This window comes from Ptychodera flava, chromosome 14 (assembly GCF_041260155.1).
Source record: "Ptychodera flava strain L36383 chromosome 14, AS_Pfla_20210202, whole genome shotgun sequence".
Classification (NCBI taxonomy): domain Eukaryota; kingdom Metazoa; phylum Hemichordata; class Enteropneusta; family Ptychoderidae; genus Ptychodera; species Ptychodera flava.
This window is the reverse complement of record NC_091941.1, coordinates 27,873,781-27,901,007: the sequence shown is the minus strand read 5'-3', so window position 1 is coordinate 27,901,007 and position 27,227 is coordinate 27,873,781. Positions and strand designations below refer to the sequence as shown.

The following is a 27,227-nucleotide window of genomic DNA, read 5'->3' as shown; positions in this document are numbered from 1 at the left end:
CAACATACTTTAGAGGGAAGAATAAAGTGTAGACATGTTTTTAGTTTCTCGAGGGTTTATGATTCTATCAAATGAGAAAGCTATTAATCCTTTGATTTACATACCAAGCTTAAAATTTGGTTTTTGTTAGTTTTTTGTATGTTGCATATTTTCTTTTTTGGGTGTGCTTTCCTGACTTTCAGTCAACGTCGAATAAGACGAAAGAATTTAATAAAAGTGCCGTACGGCAGGGACCCGATTTCTACACAGGTTGTGTGGTGGCGCTGACTACCTGACCAAACCTGCAGGCACGTATCATAAACATCGGGAACATAATCTGCAGAGTAAACAACTTCATGCAGACGTGCTGCAAATGAACCTTCACCCGATTATCCCACACTGGGTTGCTGTGGCTGCGTCAAACGCCGTATACACACTCAAAACAACAAAATCATACTGATTTTGTGTTGTACAACCGGGTGTTATACAAGAATGACAGAAATTTGCCATGCTTAAAATTGCCTCGTGTATATTTATTTTATTTTATAGGCGACGAAAATAAAGGTTAGTGTATAACCTGCCATAGTGTTCTATGAGTAACATACCCTGCGTGTACCTTACACCTAAAAGTTCTCTGGGTAACGTTCGCTTTGTACACCCTAGCGCGCACTGCATCATGGAACCGGTAAAAGAACAATTGAGAAGAATTCATTCCCTTAAATGCCGAATCATCTTTATTGAATCTCAACGCCGCTTGCCCCTAGAGCTAGGCAAGATAGCAATTAGACTGATCTAAGAAAAAGCATTATATATGGAACATTGATGGTAAGGAAATACAGACAACTTCGCTAAACATTAACAGTACCTTCGATACGCAGCAAAAAGTCTTTGTCAATTTAAACAGATTGTCTGCAGTCTTTTCAGCTGAACACCTTAACAACAATTGGAACTTGCCCATTCGTGTATTTAGATTCCTATAAACCTTATATTTATGTAAAGTACAAAAGATTATTACGTGCAGGACATTCTAAAAGAAACTGACAAGCATAATTGATTTCATATGCCTAACAGACTTTACGCGTCCTATAAGTACGAGTACACCTGCCTTTCTTTGGCTTCAATGGCAGCTACCTGCTAACACAAACGAAAACACGCAAAAGTTTGATGAACTTTAAAGTGAAACTTGCTGCTGAGCACCTAACTTCAAAACCAATACATTTATTCATTGTAGCACTTTTATTGATCGTTTTCGCCCTTCAATAATGTTATATTGCTCAAAACTATGATCTTGGGAAATATATTGTCATTTTGGTGAGAAATATATCTAACAAGTATTTCTATGATAAAAAAACGAATATGGAGCAAGTATACCCTTTTGTCCCAGCATACCATATTTTATAACTTTTCGAGCATATCGTTTGCGGGATTAGTAACATTGATATCTTTTCGAAAATTCATATCGTTGACTTAATTCGAGAATCTCAGAAAAATGATGCTAAGTGAATGTAAATTCACTCTCTACTCGCTTTCAAAACAATGTGTCGGACTTTGTTGTAAATCTGGACACCTTTATAATAAGATAGATGATTCCACAGACACAGACAACCAGGAGCGCGAGACAGACTGAGATCGTAACAATCAAGCCGGTGCTGTACTTGTCGTCACACACGGGCTCTGAACTGCCCGGATCCTCTTCTTTCTCCGTTGGTTTCACAGCCACCGTGGTCTGTAGCGCTGGTGGTTGGGTTGTCAGCTGGTATCCCGGCGAGTTGAGGTTTGTGTAGAAGTATTCAAAGTCCTGTAAATTTGATACAAAGGATGTCCTTGGTTAATTCTGAATTTTATGCCATAGTTGACTTATAAAGAGCTACCCGTCAAGGTGAAGAACCATGAAATGAGTTTGAAGTAGAGGCTTATCTCACGTTTCTCCTTGGCTGTCGAGTATGCTTTAATGCTTACTTAAATTTACAATAATTAACAATACAAGGTGTACCATATCATAAAGTGTCAAATAACGTCATTCAAGAGAGAAAGCATAGCACCCTAAGATTAATTTATGATCGGTAAGCAAATGTTGATTTTGCGCTGTTCATGGCAAGCACAATCTATATTACTATTCATCATGGTAATCATAGCACAAGGAGAACGAAGGAAATTGCAGTCACTGAGACGCCTGTCTTTCATGTATTTTCAAGTCCTGTCGCTTTATCGGTGTGCTGACACTCTGTCTCGTCAGTGGCAAAGTTTGTATCTTACCGCCGACGGGCATTCGATGAAGTCATCGTCACTCCAGGCCTTTCTCTTCTGTCCCACTGGTTCAATCTGTAGGCAAGACGGATATCCGTGGTCATTCCATCTTTATCTTCACAATATTATGGATCGGATCTGATGTAAATTTCTTGAAATGTTGCCCGACATATATTGAAATAATGATTATTTAGAGTATTGTTTCGATATCTGTAGATAAAACTTTCCTTAATACCCGTAGAGGGCCTAGACAATAGAGAGGTTCGGCTACACGTTTTACGTGAACGTGAACGCGTAACGTCACGAATTTCTGCGATGATGTCATCGACTTGTGCGTACGTTCTTCACGTACACGGAGCCGGCGTCGCGTATTTACGTGGAGACAGCTGTTTTCACGTAATTTGTAAACGTGTAAATTTATTCTCATCTTTAGGTATCAAAACATGGTAAAAACTGTGAATCATTCATGCAGTTGTTAGTTGGATATATGATAGTGACATCCTCACAGATATTCATGTATTTTCGTTATTTTTATGTGCGATTTCTTAGTCGATTCGCGGCATATGGGCAAACCATTGAGATATCCCTGTGATGCGGAAACAGACTACGCGGACCCAAGCCGGGCCGAATCATTTCTTGCGCGTGCCACAAGAACGACTGGCGTAACGCGTAACCAAACGGACTTTTGCACGCGAATGTGTACGCCAACGCCAACGTGGATTCTACGCGTTCACGTTCACGTAAAACGTATAGCCGAACCTCTCTATTATTGTGCGTTCCAACAGATAACACTGTTTCATCAGGAATTATGAAATATTTACTCTTGGACCAAATCCAAATCAATGATAAATATGAAGTTTCTAATTCAAGATTTCTCACCAGATTATTCCAAAGATTTATCGCCGATTTCTGTTGTCCATACGTGCCGAAGTGAAAGCAATCTGGAGCCATTAAATTGAGCTACAAAAAAGGGTTGTAGAGCGTTAGGTCAGACTTTCAATGACGATAATCAGAAATTACTATGCTATCAACAATAAGTACTGTTAAAGTGAAACTGCTCTTGGTGCACAATTCATTTTGTCGAATGTTCGACGACTGCCTTATATCGTATTTCAAAGTATTGATCTACATCGCTTTGAGAGATATCTGCTCATATAAGTGAATTCTGAGCGGCACCTTAAAAGGCCAGTAATGCTAACTTTTGATGATTTTCATTATTTTTATATTGTATGTCAACTGCAACTTCGTATTCTACCCCAAAAGAATGTTTAAATGCCAACTATTTAGCTTTTCAACCTAGCGTCCATACGTGTATAATGCATTGTTATTCTTTACATTTGAATTCTAGTCCGGACCATAATTCATTTTCAACGACAACAATACAGTTTACACACGTACGGGGCTAAGTTTACAAGCTGAACATTCTGAGTATCAACATTTTTTAGGGAGAAGGAATTATGACTGACATTAAAAATAAAAATGGTGAAAAAATTATCAAAAGTTAGCATTACTGGCCCTTTGAAATCCATTTGTCAAAATTCAAGCCAGCAACAATGCCTCAAGATTTAGTACACCCACTAACATGAATGACACAAACGTCACTACAAGGTCACATAACACCTTAACCGTTAGTATCAACAACGCCATCGTCGTCAACTCCATCCTCGATCGCGTAGACATTATTATGTGACCAAATTTTCTTGAACATTTATGTTGTACGTACGTCATTCTCTTCGACATCCAGTTCCTCGTAAAATGGTTGAATAACGACGGTGAAGTCGTCCCTGGTGTCGTATTGACCGTAGAGTATCATGTCTTCCACCGCTCTCTGAAATTAATAGAAGAAACAAAATCACATTGTAGGCATGAATTCACAATGAAACTTTGGGAGACAAAAGCACTCATGCTTAACAAGTCTGGCATCAGTATTTCGTTGTGAGCAACAGTCATTTACCAACAAAGTTGCAACTTAATTAACGAGGAAAATAAAACAATGGCGGATAACTAAGCTGTCCTTTTCAAGAATGGGGTACATGAAATGGATGACTTAGGAACGGGAAGCAGTCTGGTCAAGCCATTGAGGAGATGGGTTCGGTGGAGGGATGGCGGGACAACGGATCTAAGAGCATGGCTTAGAATGAATGGAACTGGACAATGGAGTCTTAAACAAAAGCTTGGCAACGCTAAGTGCCATGTGCAGTAGAAGGATGGGTATATATATGACACATAGGAAGACGTCGCTATGTCGACATTACGTTTAAGGACAGCTGATCTTGGAAAGTGGGGGCTAGTTCTGTGGACGTACAAACTAGATCTGTGTCCTCACAAATCTTTATTTTGTAAACACCGCAACGCAGGATGTGAAGACAAGAGAATGTTCAATATGAATCAAACTGAGAAGTAAAGCACTAACATCGAAATAAAGTGCACTTTACAAGTGGTAAATGTGTCAACCGACGAGAACTTAACTACCAATAAACTCTAAATTAATAAACTAGGTAAAGACTAGAACTCAACTCTAAATACCAAGTCGATAAACTAGGTATAAAAAACAACTCAAAGATTGGGCAAGGGGTCTCCACCAGTCTGCTTCCGAAGCAAAGGTTGGGTGGAAACTTGGGTTTTCAGAACTTTAGGGGAGCCGAAAGTGAAACTTGTTCCGCCAGGCCGGTGGTAGCAACATGGAATGAACGGCCCAAGCGGGGGACGGTTGAGCGGAATGAATGAGGGCGCTGTCTACGGAGCGTTGTGCTGGTCACATAGTCTCTGCAATAACAACTCAAATTAGCGAAACGGTAAGATGTATCCCGTAAAATTTCATACCATCATGTGTGTAAATGTTTCAAGCACATTGGAGGAGTTCTAAATCTTCGTTTTAGATCATGAATTGCTGAAAACGGGCTGAAAACGGGCTCTCAAAAAGACTGCCAAGGAAGATAGTCTCAGCGAAGGCTGAACCATTGTTCTACCAGAAGAACATCTGGATGCTAATAAGAAACCTGTATGTTAATGAGAATTCAACATGCCAAAGTGTCACGATTGTCCAAAGAAGAAAGGTGTTACATTCACACAGGGAGATTTATTCCTGTGTGAGCACTGCAAAGAGAAACGTTTCCCCTCTGTCGCTACAGCGAGTGAACCAGAAACTCCTTTATCAGCCATGTGGATTAAAGGCCAAGTCCAAGATATCCACAAGCGACTTGAATGTCTGCCTGAACTCCAGTCTACGGTCCAGGAAATCAAAGCATCGCAACTCACGATGTCCACGTCACTCGATTTCTTCAATACTCTTGTTGAAGAATTAAGGGGGAAGATTGAGGCACTCGAAACTGGTAACAAAAAACTGCAGGAAAAAAACGATGCTTTGGAGAAGAGAGTTGCCGACTTGGAGCAAAAAGGAGAAGAACAAGAACAATATAGTAGGATAGAAAATCTTGAGATTCATGGAATACCGGAAAGTCAAGATGAAGACACTGACAACGTGGCGCTAAAAGTATTGAAAAAAATCGACGAAGGTATTACAGCTGAAGACATCGAAGTAAGTCACAGAATTGGACGACGAGAGGCACAAGACGAAAACACACCAGTCAACGATACAGACCGTACAAGAAGAAGACCAAGACCAATTATCATACGCTTTACAAACCGAAGAACACGCGACAAAATCTATAAGGACAGAAAACGTATAAAGAACACTACAACAGGCACGCTAGGATACAAAGATAAGAATAACATTTATGTTAATGAAAACCTGACAACACATAAAAGAAATCTTCTAAAACAAGTTAACCAAAAACGTAAGGTACATGGGTATAGATTTTTATGGTCATACAATGGGAACATTTATGTGAAAAAAGATCAGAGTATGAGACCCATTACCATCCGTAATGAGGTTGACCTTGCGAAAATTGTATAAATACTTAAAACGTGTGCTGTAACATTTTGAAGTGTTGTAATTTATCCTTCTAGTGAATCAGATTCTGTATGGTTTTGTCTGAACCGGAGAATGTTTTTTGTGATGTAAACTGTAAACGTAACCCTCTTACTCCATCAGATTTCCAGGAAACTTTCAATCAATTTATACAGTGCTCTTTTACAGTATCCCATACTAATGTACGCTCAATGAGTAGAAACTTTGAAGAGTTTACGTTATTATATGAAGAGACGTTGACTGAAAAGTTTAAAGTCATGGGAATTTCTGAAACTTGGGCCATGAATAATAGTGATCTGTTTACTCTTACCTCATATGATTTAGATTTTAACTGTAGGGAAATTGGAAGGGGTGGTGGTGTTGCGGCTTACATTCACAATTCTGTTGAATATAAAACATTGCCCTTTCATGTATTACACTCTGAGACACTCTGGTTAGAAATTACTGATAGAAACCAAATATTTGTTGTAGGAATTATTTACAGGAAGCCAAATACTAGTATATCAGAATTTGAAAACAGTCTTTTACATGTACTTACAAAAATCAAACTAGATAAAAAGCAGTGGATTTTGATTGGTGATTTGAACATGGATTTTTCGAATCCAGAAAGTAGTACAGGAACTTTTTTCACAAGTCTGTCTTGCTTAAATTTGAAACAACTTATACGGGTGCCTACTCGTATTACTGAAACCTCTAAAAGTATTATTGATCATATATATTCGAATATTAATAATTGTCAAATTTTATCGGGTACTATTGCTGCAGATATTTCAGACCATTTACCTGTCTTTGCAATTTTATGAATCTTTTTACTACTACCTCAATGAAAGGGACAGTATCTTACAGAAGTTACAGGAATTTCTCTCCTGACGAATTTAGACAAGATCTTTCAAGACAACCATGGAATGAAGTTTATGATTGTGTAGATGATGTAAATGAAGCTTATTGTACCTTTGTTTCAATTTTTAAACAATGCTGTGATAGGCATGCTCCAATCGTCACACGTTCAATGAAATCAGTGTTGAAACGCAAACCTTGGATAACTAAGTCAATGAAGAATTCAATTAACAAAAAGCATTATTTATTTGGAGAGGTTATCAAATCAGGTTATGATTCAGACAAAGTTACACAATATAAGCGTTATAGAAATTTACTAACAACCATCTTAAGGACTGCAAAACGAGACTATTATGCTTCCCTTTTCTGGGAAAATCATAACAATTCAAAGACAACCTGGAATATTATAAATGATGTACTTTGCTCTCACAAACGGAAGCCAAACACATGTTTACCTGACCATATCACTGTTAATGCAGATGATGGTACAGCTTTAACGTATAGAAACACTGAAGGTATCTTGAATTGTTTTAATGATTTTTTCACAAACGTTGGACCAACTCTAGCTAGCAAAATTGACTCTTCTAAGACATCGTATTTGGATTTTCTCTCTCAGTTTTTATTCTCTTTTTTCCTTTACCCAACAACAGAATGTGAGGTTCTCAACTTATTGAAAGGGATGATATGAAAAAGGCTTCTGGTTATGATAACATCTCTGCGAAGCTAGTAGTGAACGCAGCTGAATATATTGCTGGTCCTCTCTGCCACATTTTCAATTTGTCATTTGCAACAGCGAAATTTCCCAATGCTCTCAAGTTGGCAAGAGTTGTACCGATCTTCAAAAAGGGTTCTAAAGAGAATCCAGGAAATTATCGTCCTATTTCAGTGTTACCTCTTATAAGCAAAATTCTTGAAAAGGTTGTAAATAATCGGTTGGTGAATTATTTAAACAAGTATCAAAATGTACCCCATCCATTATCAGATTACTTCCAAGTTGTAGATCACTGCTATGATACACATCAACAGTCAGCCATGACTTTAGTTCTCCCTAGAATGTATACTTCTGCAGGTCAATCCTCAATATCCTACACAGGTGCGAAATTATGGAACACTTTACCGAATCGTATCAAATCCTTAACTTCCAGGTGGAAGTTCATAAGAGACCTGAAAGATCACCTTCTACAAGAATATCTTGGTCCAAATTAAGTTTATTATTTCAACCAAGAGTTAAGGCAAGTCGTATAGAATGACAGACTATGTATTTTGTTTTTCCTTCTTTCTTTATACAAGAGTTTTCACCATTCACCAGACAGTAGCCTAACATGCCTAATAACGTAATATATTACTGAGTAAGCGGGGCTAGGCTTGACTAGCGTAAAGCTATATTTCTAGCTCCATATTGCCAATGTACCATTTGCAACTTCTCTTTTTTCTCATTGCCTTTTTTTGGCATTAAAAGTGTATTTGATGCATAATAATATGGCAATAAAATGAATGAATGAATGAATGGGCGGAGAGACTCCCGTGAAAATCGCGTGGAGGATCAGATAGCTTGAAATGAAGTATGGGTGATGGTGATGCTTACAGCCCGAGTTGACTCGCTCGGGTTGAGAATAAGTGGGAACCCACAGCCCGAGTGGCAGCAATGCACAGCCTTTAAACGTATGATCATCAGTAGAAGGAAATAAGTGATCTTGTAAGGGGAATTTTACGGAAATACTTACGTGATAATCCCTTGTCAGTTGCAGGATTGATTCCCAGTCTTCGTTGTACATTTCTTTGGCGCACTCACATCCAAGTCTGTAGTGAGAGGTACATGACGAGAATTAATCATTTGTTCCTATCCACGACTGGTATCATAATGAAACTTTCGGTTTTAAGGTGACAGCTCAATTTTTATCGGTCCTTATTTGGCATTTCTATGGTTATCATTTCGAGTATTTCCGCGCTATTGATGATCCCATTGTTTTATGAATGCATATTATTTATGGAAATGCAAAACCAACACTAGTGCTCAAAGATGAAAGTCTGGAAAGCGCCACCAATACAATTTTCAGTGTTTCCATTGATGACAATGTACTGCCCTACCTGTATGGAGTCCTGAGGTCCATAAGAATCCATATAAACAATGCATTATGGCAGGTTCCAACAAGTGTACAGCCAAACGTATATCACAAATAAACTGTCATGTTGACTACCATCAAACGTGGTCTTACACAAATCTTGTGATAATTTTTGAGACCAGTGGATTTAATCAAATGTCGATATAAAAAATTAGAAAGAATTATTGCATACTTTGCAATCTAATAAAATCATTAGCAAGTACAGTTCCATCCGTAGATTTGATTTGTCGATTTTGTACATTAGTCTACGTTCCCCATGATATACGAAAATCTTGAATATCGTTGCTGGTGAAACAAGCCTTCGTCACAAGAATGGCTGTCGTAGGTACCAATACATTGTCATCACAGGTAACGTGGGTTATTTGGATAACATCTCTGATGCAAAACATAATGCACTGGTGAGGAAGTTATAAGAATGCTTCATTTCCTCACTGACAAAGTGTGTATCAAATTTCTTGGCATGCTATAAGGAAAACTGTTGGCATTTGTATATATTGGAATAAACTGTGCATCTGGCCACTTCTTGCTGATTTGTTTTTATATTCATACGAAACCGAGTTTATGCAATCTCTAAATAAATCTGGATGCAAAATAATTGTCAAGCGTTTTAACAACACACAGATACATTGATGGTCTATTCAGTTTGAACAATCCTAGTATAACAAATTATCACTGTCATATTTATCCACATGAGTTAGAGATCAAAGAAACAACAGGTAGTTTGGATTCAACTTCATATTGTGATCTGTTTATTAAAAGACAGAATACTCTACACAAAACCCTATATAACAAGCGTGATTATTTTGATTTTGAAATTATCAAGTAACCATATTGGTCAAGCAATACTGCATCTGCTCCAGCTTATGATGTACATGTTTACCAACTCCTAAGATGCTGAAGAGTCTGTAGTTCATATAATAATAATATGACGACTTTCGAGTAATTAAGACATACATCATTGGAAATAAGTTAGTGAGGCAGGGCTTCTCGTTTAAGAAATTCTATGGCAGATATGGGGACATATTTTTAAATTTCAACATTTGTATTACACAAATGATACGTGACAGCGTTCCTAAGTTTGACTAATATAGTCATTCAGTAGCATCACTTGATACTGTTGATTTTGACACTTTTGCGCCATTCCTGACAGGTATAGCATGATAGCAGGATACAAATGGTTCAAGGTGGTTCTCTGAAATTGTAAATATCTGTATTTATGCGATCTGGTAATTTTATTACCTTGTATCATTTGGATTATTGGATTTGTTTGACATCATATTTTAAGTGTGTCTATCTGTTTTCAGGTGCCAAAGTAAAAGTATTGCCAATTCAAAGTAATGACGACAAAGCCTTGGAAGAAAATTTTGAGATTGTCCTTGAACACAACAATTTCATGAGTTTAAAGTTTCAAGAGAGCGAAGAAAAAAGTACCAAATTTCCTTACTTGTGAACCAAGTTACAAAACGGAGTTGTCAGTTTATTTAACTCTGTCACAGGCAATACTTGGACAACACTAACGAACGTTCTGGGCATCTGAAAGACAAAAATGTGACAAAGAAGTTCGAATGTGTACTAATCAGAACCGATCATTGATCACATATGTATGTATGTGTGTGTATATGTGTGCATGTATGTGTCCCTTTGTCTGTGTGTCTGTGTGTATGTGTGTATATATATACGTACGTCGTGGCCATGCTCAAAGCAAGCCTTCTGGGTGTCTGGGAGAAAGCTGGTTGGGGTCAGCTTTCAGCTGTTGCTTTCCTTGGTCACGATGCTGGCTGCATGGTTCTCGCCAAAAGTTTCAAAAAATATAACAATTCCTTCATCACCACCATATAAAATACACTCCATAAGCTTATAAGGCTGTTGAAATCATAGACAGTGTCTATGCTATGGCAAAACAAAGTTTAAACTGTTTGAAAATAAAGATAATGAATCACACGTCCTGTAAACTTAATTATTAAGAGGGGGCTAATTGTCCTGAAGGTACGTGTCTTCTGTGGCAAGTGTCTGTGTGGTGAGTATCTGGTGGTAAATAGCCGAGGGTAGGTGGCAAATGTCCGTGGACTAAATGTCCCAGGAGTAATTGTCCTGTTACCGCTTCCTGTGTCCTGTAAGTGCGGCCATCTTGGAGTAAGAATTGGTTGACTGTAAGTCATCTACCTTGACCACTTCCCAAGAGCCAGACCACTTAGTCTATTACGGCCCATCCTGGGTTGCTTCTCAGATGGCTTGCTAGACATTTCCCTCGTAGCCTCGTAGATGTGGACCTCTCTACTTTGAGGAAAGTGCACTTCTTTTGGCCAGGCGTGGCCGTTGTGGCAGATGAGCTCTATGGGGCGTTGATTGCCATTTACACCCTTACCATACTTCCCACTGTTGTAGATTTCCTCTCTGGCGATGTACCGCAGAATGATCGCCCTCTCGTTGACTCTCTCTTCCCATTCCTGTATTTTCTTGCGCCTTGTGGGTGTGAGCCCCTGGCCCCTTAGGGCACCTTCAAAGTTAGCTGTGGGTCCATAGCTGTGGTGTTTTCAGACTGAGTCCCGCCTTTTACAGGCTGGTTTTGACTTTACGATTTTAACCCCACCACCATGGCTGGGTTAAAATCGTAAAAGTCAAAACCAGCCCGTAAAAGGCGGGAATCCCGTCTGAAAACACCACAGCTATGGACCCACAACTACTTCAAAGTGCTCCCTACGTGGGTAGAGTTGACTTTTCAGATCCTCAGATTCAGATCCTCAGATCCTCAGATTCAGATCCTCAGATCTCAGACCTCAGATCCTATAACTTCAGACGCAGATTCATAATTAAAATTTCACAATTTTCAAAGTTTGATGTAATATACTGATAAATAAAATATAATTTAGATTTGAAAAGGCTTTAGAAATTATTTTATTATATTTTATATTTTATTTTATATTTTATTTCTATCTTGAATCTTGAACTTAAAAACTTCGATCTCAGAATCAGAACTTCATCTGTCGAAGACAGGGTGCGCAATGATTCCACTTGTTATGTCATCACGTGAACGTTCCCTCATAGAGATAAACACACCCGCGCGCGATCGAACGATCAAGACCGCGGCGATCATGTAAATGCTGGCTATCGACAGTCCGTATTTTACCATCGTTCGTAATATTTACGGCGAGGGAATATAACTAATCCATGTTAGAGGCCAGTGACCCCGGGCTAAATCAGAATTCAGGGATCGGAAGAAGCAAGTTAGCTAATCTGTTATTGTAGACCCGTGTTCGTTGAAACTTGTTGAGCGAAAACGTTTATGTAGACTTTTTTTGTTTTCATAACTGCCTTGTACATGTCATATTCAAATTATTATTTTAAATATTGCAATCATACTGTTAATATGGGTATTGAAAAAGGCTTGTAAATTCGAATCTGCATCTGAAGTTATACGATCTGAAGTCTGAGATCTGAGGATCTGAATCTGAGGATCTGAGGATCTGAAACTGAGGATCTGAAAAGTCAACTCTACCTCCCTACGTGACTCACTGGGCCACACAGTTGAAGTCACTATGTCTCAGTGGGGCCACGTTGGCAGAGTCTTGGTCTCTGATAGGGTAGAGCCCATTCATGACTGAGTCATGGGGTAGGTGTTCTGGTAGAACGCTATTGATCCTTTCCAGCACAACTTGCTTTGTATCCTGAGAGACCTAAATGATGCTCTGCCCCTTTTTTTCTCTCAGAACGGACCGGGTCAAACTTGTCTTTGACAACCCAGTCGCCTTTGTTCTGCTCACACAAGAACTTGAGTCTCAGAATGAACTTGCCCTCTTGGAGCTTTCATGTTTCATTGGATTCGTATTGTACCCACCTGATGTGTGTCCGCCTGGCTCGCAAACAGTTTCATTTTCAAGCCATTTGCGAAATGGTACGTCATCTCTTGCCAGGCAGTTTTCAGACAGCATAGTATTTTTTTCACCTCCTAAGCCTTATGGCATCTTTCATTCAGCTCATCCCTTTGGCAATGTTGAACATGATCGCCATTCAAATTTCCCTTCTATGTCAATGGTGACCACTTCGAAATCCTCTAAGTCATCCTATGAGGCAAATGCCCCATTAGTGGAGAATCTTCATTTGCGAACTGACATTAGTCAATTTTTTGAAAGGAGTTCCCTGTCCCTGGTGTATCCAGAGGTTACAATAACCGTAGATGCTTCAATACAAGATGGGGAGCTCATCTGGCAAATTTAACCATTCCAGGAGTCTTGTAAATAGCCAAGAAACAACAGCACATAAAATCTCGAGCTTCAGGCAGTATTGGAAAGTTTAAAGACCTTCGTACATCATATCTGAGGGAAATTGGTTCTCGTAATTCAACCAAAGTGTATAATATTTGAACAGGCAGGGGGAACCCAGTCCCCATCTCTTTGCATCCTTACTTGGCATCTAACGATTTGATACATCGTCAGAAATATCAGGATCAGGGTAGCTCATATACAAGGCAGATAAAATTTGATAGCAGATACTCTGTTCAGAAGACAACCTATCCCATCAGAGTGGATTTTGTTACGTGCAGAGAAAACGAACAAAAAGGGTGAACTCAGCAGTTTCCGTTTAAACATAATTTATTACGAAAATAAAACTAATTGCTAGGTCAGGGATAGAGTACAAGCTTTAAAAGTGTACAGACTACTTATCTCAGCTGGGACGGCAAAGCTCCAGTCTCAGAGTTGTAACAGTCTGTCGGATGAATGAACAGTCCTATGGCTTGCAGGCTTGAAGTTGCACAAAGTCCACAGTGTAAATCCAGCGTTGGCAGTGAAGGTCTTGAAAAGTCTTGAGAAGGACTACTGCTGGAGTTTAGTAACACACAAGAGACACGATCCCAAAGTCTGACTGCCAGCCTGCTGTCCCAGTATTTATACTCATGTGCTTACATAAGCATATAAGAACAATCTAGAACTTTTATTGACATGCTAATTACTGTTCTAAAATTATCTCTCTTACACAACTAAATAAATTTCTAGAACATTCCAAACATGACTAATTGAATTCAAGGTTGTGAGGTCATTAAGGGCAGTGACCTTGAGAATGTTCTGGACTAATTGAACTCAGGTCATGATGAGTGTGGGGGAAATGACCTACATAACAACTTTAAAACATCACGTGATGTTGTCCCTTTCCAAGGTGTTGGATAGGCTTCATGTAGATCTGTTTGTGACAGCGCACGATGCCTGTTAGACTGGAAGGTCCGTCATTCCAGGATGCATATGCTCCCTACGCTCCCAGGGGGGCATAGAGTGCCCTTGAGCAACGGATCTTCCAGTATAAATGCCTTTCTGCAGGTTTATTGTTCTCCGGTACCAGACCAAGGATCAAGGAACAGAGTTGAAGGATGCCTTGTCAGTACCCTTGACAAACATGTTTGCATACGCTTTTCCCTTAATTTCCCTGACTCCAAGAGTTCTAAGCAAGATAAGACACGACGAGTTTGTTGTCATTCTAATAGCGCCGACAACCATGGTTTCCTCGATTGCCGAAGTTGCTCATATAGAGATTCCAATAAAGTTATCAGAGACCCCACACATCCTGAACCAGCTATTGTCAGGTTTGCTTCACCCAGATCCATCACTCCTCTAGTTTACTGCTTGGAAGCTGTCAAGAAACACTTTTCCTAAGAGGGATTTTCAGCGATAGCTGCAGAATATGCAGCTGATTTATCTTGATAACTGATTTACTCTTGTAGGAATCTTCACCACTGCATTAAGGCGATTGCATAACTTCGTGGTAACACAGGCCAGTTGTTCATTAAGGTTTCCCCAGGTCAGCATTGACCAGTGCCCAGGGACACTATTCCTACATGGTAAAGGGATATATATCAACATGCCTATAATTCCTCTGATCGCAAGTGTAGATATCTGTATTTAATCAGAGCACATTATAAACGAGCTCTGACTGCCTCTTAGGTTTTGTTGAAGGGTGTCTCAGTTGATAACATTCTAAAAGCTGGTTTCCAGGCTTCACCAAATACCTTTATTAACTTTTATCTCAGGGATGTGCCTATGGAAGTAAGTTTTGCTCTAATGTCTATAAGGTGTGGTTCTACCTAGGTTGAGGGATTTTGTTTTGGTGTATCCTCCTTCATTTTGGCTTTGGATTATGTGTAAACCAACATGTTACAGTGCCAGGAAAGCAGGAGGATGAAGGAGAATGAAAGTGTCCTGTAATAAACATATGTCTGCGAGAACTCCTACTTACCTGTCACTTCTCCCTCCCTACCCCCCCCCTACCGTTGATTTATGATTGTCTATTAGCAAGGTTGAGAACTGATTAAAAATGAGATCTCCTGGCGGTTTCCGCCCAGGATGAGATCACGTGTTCTGTAAATATCTCTCGTTCTAGAAGGCAACAAATGAAATGACCAAAATGTTACAATGACAGGTAAGTAGGAGTTCTTACCGAAAGATGTTTCCTGGTCGAAGCCTTCATTCTCCTCCATAAAAATTGACACAGTTTTTGGCTAAATACTGTTTGTGACAATACAGTCAAAATGTGCACATCTAACCTGTATTCATCACAACATTGTGTATTTATGTACTTCTCGCCAGTCTACGATATTCTTGTACAACTTGAAGTCACATACAAGCAATGGACTTTCAAAGCAAAGTTACCTCTATATGCATCAGATCCAGTGCTAATTTGATATTTGCGGCGTACTCCTCAGCATTGATGTAACTACAAGAGCATATATCATTCAAGCCGATAAAGAGAGTGACCATTTTCCAGTCATTTTCGAAGTCCACTTCATTCCACTCTTTCATCCTCAGGATCATTTCTTCTGTCTGCTCAAGCATGTGCCTGTGAACAAATATACATAATTTTACATAAAAATGCACAATCATATCCGTCCAGAATCCAATAATACTAGGTCAAAATCCGTTGATAAATGGTCAATTGTTGCAAACACAGACACAAAACAGCACAGGGCAGACAGCAAAGTACCATTACACACAGCAAAGTCAAATCCGTGAAAGAAAGATACATGAACCTTCATCAAAATGACCAAGAAGTGACGTCAGGTGTTTCGAAAATATTAAGCGCATCCTGTCCCACATAAGGCACCCGCAATATATCAATCTATAAGTCGAAAAGGTCATGATCACCAACTAAAGACCAATGTCAACGATGCCATCAGCGATCATTTGTCTAAACGAGACATCATACTTATCTACCAGCTCATGGTACCTGCAAAAATATTGTTTGAATGTAGAGCTAAATCTTTCCGTTTTGTAACCTTGATTTAAAAGTTTGTAATAGAGATGGCTATGCCTCTCTGCAAAATCAAAATATGAACTGCATGCTCTTGCACATCAAATAAGTTTGGAAAAGTATACCCCATAAGCTGGTGAAAGTGGAATGCTACTGATGAGGTGTGGGACATTGATGATGGTAAAGTTGAAATCCTCTCTTTTGTCATATAGCTTAGTAGAAAGTTGACAATTAGAGTCAAATTCAAGGAAAATATCCAGATATGAAGAAGAAGAGGTCGTTTCTGTAGTTTCGTTAATCTCCAATTCTGGAGGATAAATCATTGCGAGATAGTCACTGAATCATGAGTTATTCATCGAAATGACATCGTCTATGTATCTAAATGTAAAGTTGAAAGTTCTAGCTACAGAGACCTTTTTCTCTTTAAATTCATTTGTTATTTATGAAACATCTTAATTTCAAATTATCCAAGAGTTATAACACTCCAAGAAAAGACAACATTACAGTACACCTGAAGTCCCTGTTTAATGGTTCAAAGAACAGAAGTCAGTATCTTTGATAACTCTGTTGTTAAATATTTCGAAGACCCTGAGATAAACCTAGCTTTTTATCGTGTTTTCTGGAGTTTTGGTATCCAGTATAAGCTAGATAAGATATTTTGGTCATCCTTGGTTGTAATATTGCAGTTAGCCATGAATGACTTGTGGTTAGCCAAATTTCAGTTTTGTTGGACATCAATTGCCTGTAAGTGGTGTTGATGGAGGTCTTAGTTACACCAAGTTCTGCTATACGACATTCAAAATAATACTTCTTACAGGCAAATACAATGTTATTGGCAGCTTTATCAGAAGGGACGAATTTGTCAAGGATTTCCCTCAAGCACTTAACAGCAACCGGATCTTAAATAGAGTCTTCTGCGAATATGCAACTTAACTTGACCAATGCGGCCACGGACTATTTTTCTCACAGATTTGGCCCATTTTGACAGCATGTCTAATTTTACATCCTCCCTCTCAGCCAGTTTCCTGGCGTATTCCTCAACAGAGTCCATAATGATCTTCAAATTATGGTTCCAGTTGATCCTGCGAGGTTCTCTGAACTTGGGTCTACAAGATAATATCTTGTGAAGCTGGTCATGTTAACCAAGTTCAGGACTCCAGTGTTGACACTGCCAACCAAGGTATATTGGAAAGAGATGTAGAACAGTCACAGAATACTGATGCTTGAAGGAACTCATAAATTTTTCTGAGGGAATTCATCAATTTTTAAGTGCCTTATTGTAATTTAATATTTTATAAGAGATTGCCTTGGTGTACCGATATGACAGAATAGATACAAACTGGTTCTTTAAGTATACAGGTATAATGATGTAACCTTTTTGTTGTGAAGTATATTGCTGATATACTGATGGCATCAATTCCTCTATTAGTAAATGGAAGATTTATAAAATCACCATGTTCGTCAGTAATAGGTTCTGCACGAACAGACTTATACAGTCTGCACATGGTAATATCAGCAATGATACCGACCAGCCTGTCTGGTTGTGTGTTCAGATCTGTCAAAGACAATTCCAATGCATGGGCATGTATAAACTTTCCCGAGTCCTAAATCGAAAGGGCAATTCACGAAGTACGAATGTAATGGACAGCTAACGGCTTCTGTAATAAAGGAAGGATTTCATGAAATTTGTCATGGCAATTGGAGATAGATGTATTTAATTTAAGCCGATGGTAACGCCTATGTCCATGACTACCTCTTCTACGTACAGAGACTCGAAGAGGCCCATCATGTTAAAGAATGGAAGTGCCAGATAACACATAAGAAAGCAATTTTGATACGTTATTGCCAATGACACGTTATTGCCAATATTGTACAATGACACGATTAAAATGTTACTTTTTTGTCACATTGACGTTTAATCTTTACAGATAAAGTAGAACATCTGTTGCCCTATCTGTACGTACCTCGACCTTGCCCCAGGTACAGCAACATTAAGTCTTGCTCTTTCTTTGTTGAAATCGGGGGATGAAGCCACTGAATATCCGGTTAGATTTGGATTGTAGTTCCGCAGAATATCTGAGAAATGAAACATATATGTGTGCACAAATACTCTTGAGAAGTCGTAGAAAGCTGTAAGTGTATGGCTAACTCCTTGGGAGCAGACGTGACTGTTGCACCTCAATATCACCCTTCTTTCATATTGCAAACATTGACAGAGTGAAGGGCACACAATCGGAGTAGTTTAAAGTTTTTTTAAAATATAGATAGGTACCCGCAACAACTTTTATTTGACTTGCTGTCTTGAGAATTTAAAAATGCAGATAGCGTGATTCTGCCAGCGACAACATATCCAGTCACTAAAGGAAGCTGTGTCAGCTTACTTGGAAGTGTCACTGCGCCATCTTGTAAAGTTGCGTTCCCTCCAATGCTGTACAATAAAGAACAAGATCAGTAGAAGTTACATTCACTTTCCATAAATTATCGATATTTACGACGCGTATAGAAATTTGACATAAACTTAAGTAGTAGGAAAGGGTACACCCTGACATGTCACTTCTTTGGAATAGTGAATCCACGAGACCATTCTTTGGAAAAGAGGAGTCAAATTTCTTGAGCACTGTGGACCCAGTAGAAGTTAAGAAAGATGTAAACAGCATATGCAAATGTGGCAATTAATATCTAAGATTGATCTAGCCAGTTCACGGTCTCTGCCTTTGCCTATAGGGTGACTTCATTACAAGCACGATGTTGGAGGGCTTCCTCAAGTCACATATTAACATGAATTTTCCCATTTAGTTGGAAATAAATGTATTTCTTGTGTCATGAAGAAACCACCTAGCATTCTTTCAAGAGTTGCACATGCTCGTCATCTTCTACAATTTCTGAAAAATCAGTATAAAATCATGTCTCCAAAACCTAGAATTTGTAGTATCTTTAAGTGAAAGCGAAATCAAGATTGTTGCAACACAGGTTATCATATTGCTACCTTTGTCCCGAATTTGCCTGAAGGCCATGTCTATTGTATGCAATAATTAATAATATTGCCACATTGCAATTCCTATGACATGTCCACCAGCTATATAAGTGTGTTATATTACTTGTGGGTTTTAATAATTTATTTGAAGATGGGTTTTACCACAAGTGGCACGTTGGAGGCTTTTGCATCGTCATCACTCAGGCGAACTTCTCTCTTACCCGCAAATTTCTTGACTTTCGCTCTGTTTTGTTTTCAGACATTAATCCTTTGCTGTTGTTCACTTTACCTTTTGCTGTCTTCATCATTTTTTCTAAATCTCCACCGTGCCCTTCTTTTTCTTAACTCAAATTGTAACAACTATAAGCTCAGTTATTGAACCACTCTTTTTTGAGAGTGGGGATTTGGCCGATAGGTTTTGTCTGTGGTTTCTCCGCTAGGCGATTAGGTGCCATACGTTGTGAGTACGAACCCCATTGGAAACACCGTATTTCTCCACAAGTCTGTGCTTACAATGTTTGGACTAGAAGTTAACACCTTTTAAACACTTTTGCACTTCGCACGGCAACTGTATATTTTCTCTGGAAAATCTTCGATGCCAGTGGCAACAGTAATCACGGCTACCAGTTTTAATAGTTCTCTAGAGAGATGATTTTACTTGGTTTCCTACTTCTGTCACGAGTATTTTATCGAGACCATAGAATAAACAATAGTCAATTCACCTGAGACACCTCTGTCATGAAGTGTTTTTACAATTATTTCTCTCTCTATCGATGTATTATAATAAAGAATGAATGAACTCGACTGAATGACTGTGTCATTCACCCAGAAAAGTTTCATTGGAAGTAAACTGTCCTGTATTGACCGCAGACGGTACGACTACATGAAATGAAGAAGAAAAAATGTGTGGAAAAAGCTCGATGCCATTCTCTTTGGTTTAAGCAATAGACGATGGACTGCCTGAAACCCAAGCAGGAGGTAGCAGTGACGGATTAATGGTATGATGTGGCGTTTTTTCTTATAGGAAACGAAGTTTTCCTGAATTTGCCGACAAGGTTTGGCAAATATCTCTTCTTGCACAGTGTGAAGGATCTGGGCGGTTGCTTGAGATTGTTGATCGTCGACATCTTCTACGGAGTTTACTTTTTCATATTTTTACTCCTTTCCATCGAAGCTGAGCCTTTTGGTCCCGTTCAACTGCAGATGAGCTGGTGATAAATTACCTTGGTTTATATGCTCACCGTATATTTTTACTGGCTTGTTTTATCCAATCAAGTGGATATGCGAAACACGGTGAGTACAAAGATACAGTGAACGTACGTTGTAGTCTCGGTGCGGGTTGGTCCCAAAGTTACACGTAAAAGCATAGGAAAGACAGCCAACGTTTGACGTCATCACGTTGCTGAGCAGTTGGTTCTAGCCAGACCTCATAACCGGCAGTTACTCGCATCTCACGGCTTCGCCACTCATGTCACACTGATCAAGCGCAGACGCAGGTTTGAGGTCTTGCCACAGGAGACAGTTGTCATATCAGTCCCTAGGGATGGGGCGGGGGTAGAGTTGTCTTGGTCTCAACACAGGTTTCTTGTTACCTTTGTTTAGTTTTATGCATTGGAGTATGACATGTACTGTCAATAAAGATTTATACGACCAACCGTTTGGTGTCTTGGCTTTTGTTAGCACTGGTTTTGCAAAGATATTTTCCTCCTTCACTTTGTCATGTATTTGTTTTCACGTAGGTTCGAGGTCTGGCATGCGACACTAGTAGTTTCTCTGCCATCATGGTTTGAGGCACAGACCTGCTGAGGACTGCTATTTTGCGGGGTTGTAACTTAAATATTCTCTTACATTAATGTTCTCTTACATTTTCCTTGGTTTGACTGTATACAATTCAGAAGTAGAAGCCCTCACACTTTGCAATTATCTTCCCAGAATTCAACCAAAACTTCTGCCTGCTGCAAATCGCTTATCATATACACTGGTGATATATTTTCTTTCAGGTGGAGGCTTACCTTTTAGTTTGGTTTTCGAACCTTGTAGTCGATGCATTACTCTAGGTTTCTACTAGTCCAGGCCCATAATGTAGAGTGTCAGAAATAACTATTAATGTTTTGCTCTCTGTCACATCTTCCGGTTTCATGTAAATGCTGCTATGTGTAGTAAACTAACAATAAGCAAGAAATTTGGGCAGTAAGCCTCAAGTTTATCTGACTACAGGTAAATTATTTCATCTTAATCCTTTCCATGTTCTGTTGAAGTGCTTAAAATTGCTTTCCTTTTTATCACTTTACATAGAGAACAGTAGAAATTATATTTGCTGAGTCATTCCTGCATCTCCCTGCCTGTGAATTCAAGTATTCATCTGACGGTAACTTTAAAATTTCTAGTCTGCAACCACAGATGGACAGATTGCCCTGAAACGCATGAAGACTGCCAATACAAATCATTGTATTAATGGACAGAGACCTAGCAAACTCGCTAACAGGACGCCGACTACTGTCATGATGTATTTGATCCTCCATTTGCATTGATGAATGCCTGCATCTTAACCAAGTCTTCCTGCTACGGTATCTTCCTTCGAGACATAGACTTTCAAACTGCAGCTTCAACTGAACCAACTCTGGAGTTTTTTTGAAAACCTGTCTCTGGGTTTATAGTTCTCTTGTAGTAGGCTATATAAGGAAATGAGTGGGTCCATATCAAAGAAAAGGGGATATGTCAGACCGTACTTTCTTACTTCTCAGACTGCTTGTACAAATACTCTTTTGTCTTCTTATGTTTAGAGGTTTCATCTACATGAATGTGTACCAAAGAACACAATGCTTACCATTCACCAGTTAAAAGAAATAATTTCTCACCTGTAGGACAACTCCCTACCCATGATAGCGACCTCAATAAGACAATTCGCCACAGCTCCATTTCCTGCCTGAAAATATGAATAATGAGAAAATAAAATAATATGGTATAATTAGCAACTATTAGCAAAACGATTTGAAGCAGAGTTATACAGCTAAGAAGTGATTTAAAACATGGCATAAGTTATTGTAAGCCCAGGTACCAAAACTTTGCTTCAAGCTTGTCATAAGTAACCAACATGGACACCTACCGTATGGGAATCTCCAAGGGCAGCAACGACATCAATATCTCCAGGACGAAGCTTGTGTACTGCATAGGAAAGACAATACACATGCCAGGAAAACTAATCCGAGAAAATAACTTAGGATGGAAAAAATCCGACTATTCTAAATTCTTACCTAGTTGTACAGAATACCACGCAAATATACATGTCATTATTAGACGAATTTTCGCATTATTAATGTTTTTGTCCTTTCAACATTTAAAAATTCACTGTACGAAATTATTCAACATGTTTCGCTGTGTCATCGAACGCTGGATATGATTAGTGCTTGCTAAACGACAGAGAGAAACACGAAAGCCACACATCTTGTGGATGATATCGTTATAATTGATTGTGATATTCCCAAAAAAGAATTTTCCGTCACTATCTCTCCATGTGTTTTTATCAACGGTGTCCTCTCTAAAGGCAAAATCTGATTCATAGTACGGAGACCAATAAAAAAGCATACTCTGTTCACAGTACCTTGACATATAAAAACACATGACAACCTTTACTGGGTTCAGCAACAATCCGAATGTCGAGCTGATCGCAAGCTCCTTCACCCGAAGACGACAAATTTACAAGAGCAACTATTAAACACCACTTAAAATAAATGATTGTAGTAGTTGAGGTACGGTATCTAGCAAACCACTGGTGACATTTTTATTGTAATATCAAAGTAACCATTTTATTCGGGGACGAAATGAAAAGAGTGGTCCATCCATATCGATGACGTCAATATGATTGTCGTAGTTTGAACTTTTCTAAGCCCAGCCTGAAGGCCATCTTTTGTGATATCAGTTGTTGATACCTTTGCCTTACTTCTGGATTTTCTAACCCAACTTTGGTAATCATCATTAGAACATCATGAGTCCAGTGCGCAATCGATCATTATGCCACCACTACATAAAGCTTCGAGGTGACCCGATTGTTATCATTAGTCACTGAGTAATCGATTATTTAACCACCGCTAAATAAAGTTTCAAGGTGACCCAGTTGACATTGTCATTTGCTATTTGTTCGTTGGGCCTGGTAAGCTCTTTATAAACGTGAATGATACTTATTATTTGGGCTGGTTTGATATCTAACTGTCACGGTACCAAAGGCTTTTAAACATTACTTTTGTCCTTTTGTTCAGCCATTTTCGTCCTTCAACTCTAATATGCATACGTGGTTGCACCAGGATTGAACCCGGATCTACAGCGTCTTGTCTTAGTTCGGCCTGCCCTTTGCGCCTTGCTATTAAGGTAATATGCACCTCGAAAGTGACAGACTTAAACTTTTGCTCAAAGTTTCCTCAGTGAAACTTTTAACCGTTCTCTTACCAAAGCAAGAATAAAAATCAGGGGTCACCATGCAAACTTTGGTACTAGAGAGACGAATAACTTGCGATTTCCCGATATTTGAAATTCAAAATGGCCGCCATCCGTGTGTTAACTCTATATGAAAATATAAAATTTTCGATTTTCGAAAAACTAAGACGATGAAAGCTTTTCTCTCGCCAAAAGCTTCAAAATGAGCCCCCACAAGTTATAGGCCAGAAGAAAATTGATAAAATTTGAAGGCCCCAATTTTTGACCCCGAGGTGCGTTCTACCTTAAGTCATAATAGGCCTAAGGGGAATGAACAATTTTAGCCTGCAGTTTTATCGGTCTTTTACCATATAGTCTGCAAGTTAAATCCAATACATTCTCACGATGGATGAATCATATAGGACGTCCACAATATAAACAAAATATCGACTCACCTGACGTAGGACGAGGGTATGAACGGGGAATTGGGTCACATGTGAAGCTGACGTCCATAAGATCATATTCCTGGCAAAAATATTACAGTAAAAAGTACTACTAGTATAATAAGACTTTAATATCAGAAAGTTTTAATGTGTTAAGTTTCTATAGATACAGCATTTCCTATCTGATTAGCATGTGTATTTTCAGACATTGACATTAAAGTTCACACTAAGCTCAAAGACCAAATTGAGTCCGAAATGTTTAACGATACAGTTTGTTAGAATTGTAACAACTGTAGCTCAGTTGTTGAACCATTTTTTTAAGGGTGGGGATTTAGCAGAGTGGTTTTGACTGTGATGTCTTCGCTAGATGACCGCTGAGTGCCGTACATCGTGAGTTCAAATCCTATTGAGAATTTAGTGAATATAATATGCTGGTTGGCGAATGGGAACCATGTTTTCCGTCACACCATGAAGTCAAGGGGACAATTTTATCAAATATTTCTGTTCAAGTTCACTCGCATGATGTTTCTCATCAATATCAATTAATATCAGGGATGAAATTTTTAAATATATTGAAAACTTCCAATATAAGTAAGTCAAGCACACTATTGTCTGTTAGAAGTCGATAAACAATGTCGCATGCTCTGAACATGAGCAAACGTTCAATGTATCCATGTACTGTATCCTTAACGATTGGTACTAGGGTACCGTAGTCTTCCTCTATCCGTACAGTTATTCTTCAATATATATTTTCAATTTACCGTCTTTCTCACAATAAATTCGAACTTCAGTAACTGATACAATGATAAAAAAATTGGCCGACTGGCGGGAAATACAATGCTTGTTAAAAGGTAGGGGATAAAAAATAGTGAAAACAAAATTAATACAGTAAAATACTGACCGACCATCGGGAAATAAAACACTTTCAAATCGCAGAGACTAGAAACACGCAGACGTTTCGGGTGCAACCCTTCGTCAGTACTAAAAATCGCTAGAGAAACGTGAAAACACAAGAAAGATAAACAGCCAATCAAACAAGAGAACGATGAAACGCATTAAAATGTGCATTCATTCCGGCTGGTGCCAGAGTGCCAAGTTTGAAAATCGTGGCCTTCGCACTGTGACCGACAACAAGATCACAAACCCGGTGGCCAAATTTTTCTGTACACCACCCCACCGCGGTCGGTCTGACATGGCAGTGTCTGCTATTATTTCCACCATCGACTCTATCCGTCATAAACTCGAACAGGCCACAATTTTCAAACTTTGCACTCAGGCACCAGCCGGAATGAATGCATATTTTAACGCGTTACATCGTTCTCTTGTTTGATTAGCTGTTTTTCGTTCTTGTGTTTTCACGTTTCTCTAGCGATTTTCAGTACTGACGAAGAGTTGCACCCGAAACGTCTGCGTGTTTTTAGTCTCTGCGATTTGAAAGTGTTTTATTTCCCGCTGGTCGGTCAGTATTTTACTGTATTTGTTTTAACTATTGCATTTTTTATCCTCTGCCTTTTAACAAGTACTGTATTTCCCGCCAGTCGGCCAATTTTTTACTGTATTCATTTTCACTTGCTGCAGTTTTATCCCTCTTTTGAAGTAGTTTGTAACTGATACAATGATGTCAAGTGATATTCAAAGAATACTGTATTGCAAAGTTATTTGTTCTCGATGATAACATAACTGACATGCTAAAGTTTACTTACAAGGCATCGGATACCCCATATAGGAAGAGACTCATTGAAGATGGGAAATTCAGGACGAGCTGTAGGAGGCAGTTCGGGAGGTTCTGGTACCTCGGGTAATTCTGGTGGGTCCGGAGGGAATGGTGGTCCAGGTGGTCCGTTATCATCTCCACCATAATGTTTTAGAAATTTAACGTAGTTATTCCACCCTGTAAAGGAATTTTGTATATTAATGTAGTCGAGCGATCTTGTGTGGTCGATGAATATAAAAGGTTCAAATTATTTATCTCTGACGTTTTTTGCAGTTTACGTACTCCGTGAGATGTACCTTAACGCCTTCGAAAGTATTTCCGTTCATAAATGGAGTCATGTATACGAGGCTGCCATTAGTAGAGCTAAATTGACGTTGTTAAGACAATGTTTCTCCGAACGAAGATATTAAACTCAGCTTTCTAATAAATTGTGAATCCGATGGTCGTGTTGGCACCCTGTAATCTCATCATTTGAAGCGAACATAATTGGTCATATTTTCAAAAGTTAAGCGGTCAAACATGTTTATGTCAAAAACTGCCAGCCTTCATTTCAAATGTAATCGAGACTAACGAAATGGCCAGAACCTGTACTTGATGTTATTATACTTAAATGAAAGTCTTACATTTTTTTCCCATTTTTATGTGTGGTAAGTGTACACATTATCCATAGGATCTCGTAAGACACACATTTGAACGTTAACGCGATGGCTTGGTCACCGACAGTGATAAGCGACTTGAAACACTGGTGTTTTTGTAAAGTTGCTTTGGCTTTGGTTATAACGACTCTATAGATAATTCTGTAGACGGCTCAAAACGATCGATATTTTGTTTGTGTAACAATTAAGGTGAGGGATCCTTGGCTGTAAATTTTATACTTTTATATCGTTCTATGGCATAATAGAAAGAGGTCCTTTGCAATCTCTGTCATTAGATGAAAGGTAAAGCATCAAAGCACTTTGGTGTTATTCGTAAACACGCGCAATGTTCACTGGTAATGAGTTGAAATCTCGCATTAATCCAGGTCTCGACAATACCGAATGCAGATAAGAAACGTTACGTTTGTGTCCATTCGTTGAATACTTGCGTTGCATGAGAAATCGATACAGCGAATGGCAGATTTTCACAAAAAGTACGGATACAATAACTTACAAATTTCAGGCGGCTCATCATGACTCCATTCCGAGCATAGCAGAGATGGCAAGAAACAGGCGGCCAAGAGGGCCCTAGCTATTTTCATCTCCATTTGTGCTGATGCAGTGATTATCACAGTGGAGATTTTAGTTACAGAGTTCTCACTCAAATGATCGAAGTATAGACTCGTAGATACCGAACTACA

At 38.9% G+C, this 27,227-nt stretch overlaps 1 protein-coding gene across 1 annotated transcript; it reads right to left on the bottom strand.

The window, feature by feature from the left end:
• Positions 1 to 690: 690 nt before the first annotated feature.
• Positions 691 to 27,227, bottom strand: LOC139150007 (phospholipase B1, membrane-associated-like). Its single transcript, XM_070722147.1, has 14 exons — positions 27,041 to 27,227; positions 25,881 to 26,068; positions 24,190 to 24,259; positions 22,431 to 22,489; positions 22,183 to 22,250; positions 18,732 to 18,778; positions 18,315 to 18,426; positions 15,753 to 15,939; positions 10,562 to 10,650; positions 8,719 to 8,794; positions 3,950 to 4,054; positions 3,106 to 3,186; positions 2,236 to 2,301; positions 691 to 1,777 (listed from the first exon to the last, which is right to left on the bottom strand). Exons 1-14 carry the CDS (start codon positions 27,132 to 27,134, stop codon positions 1,508 to 1,510), a joined length of 1,512 nt encoding a protein of 503 aa, XP_070578248.1. The 5' UTR covers positions 27,135 to 27,227; the 3' UTR covers positions 691 to 1,507.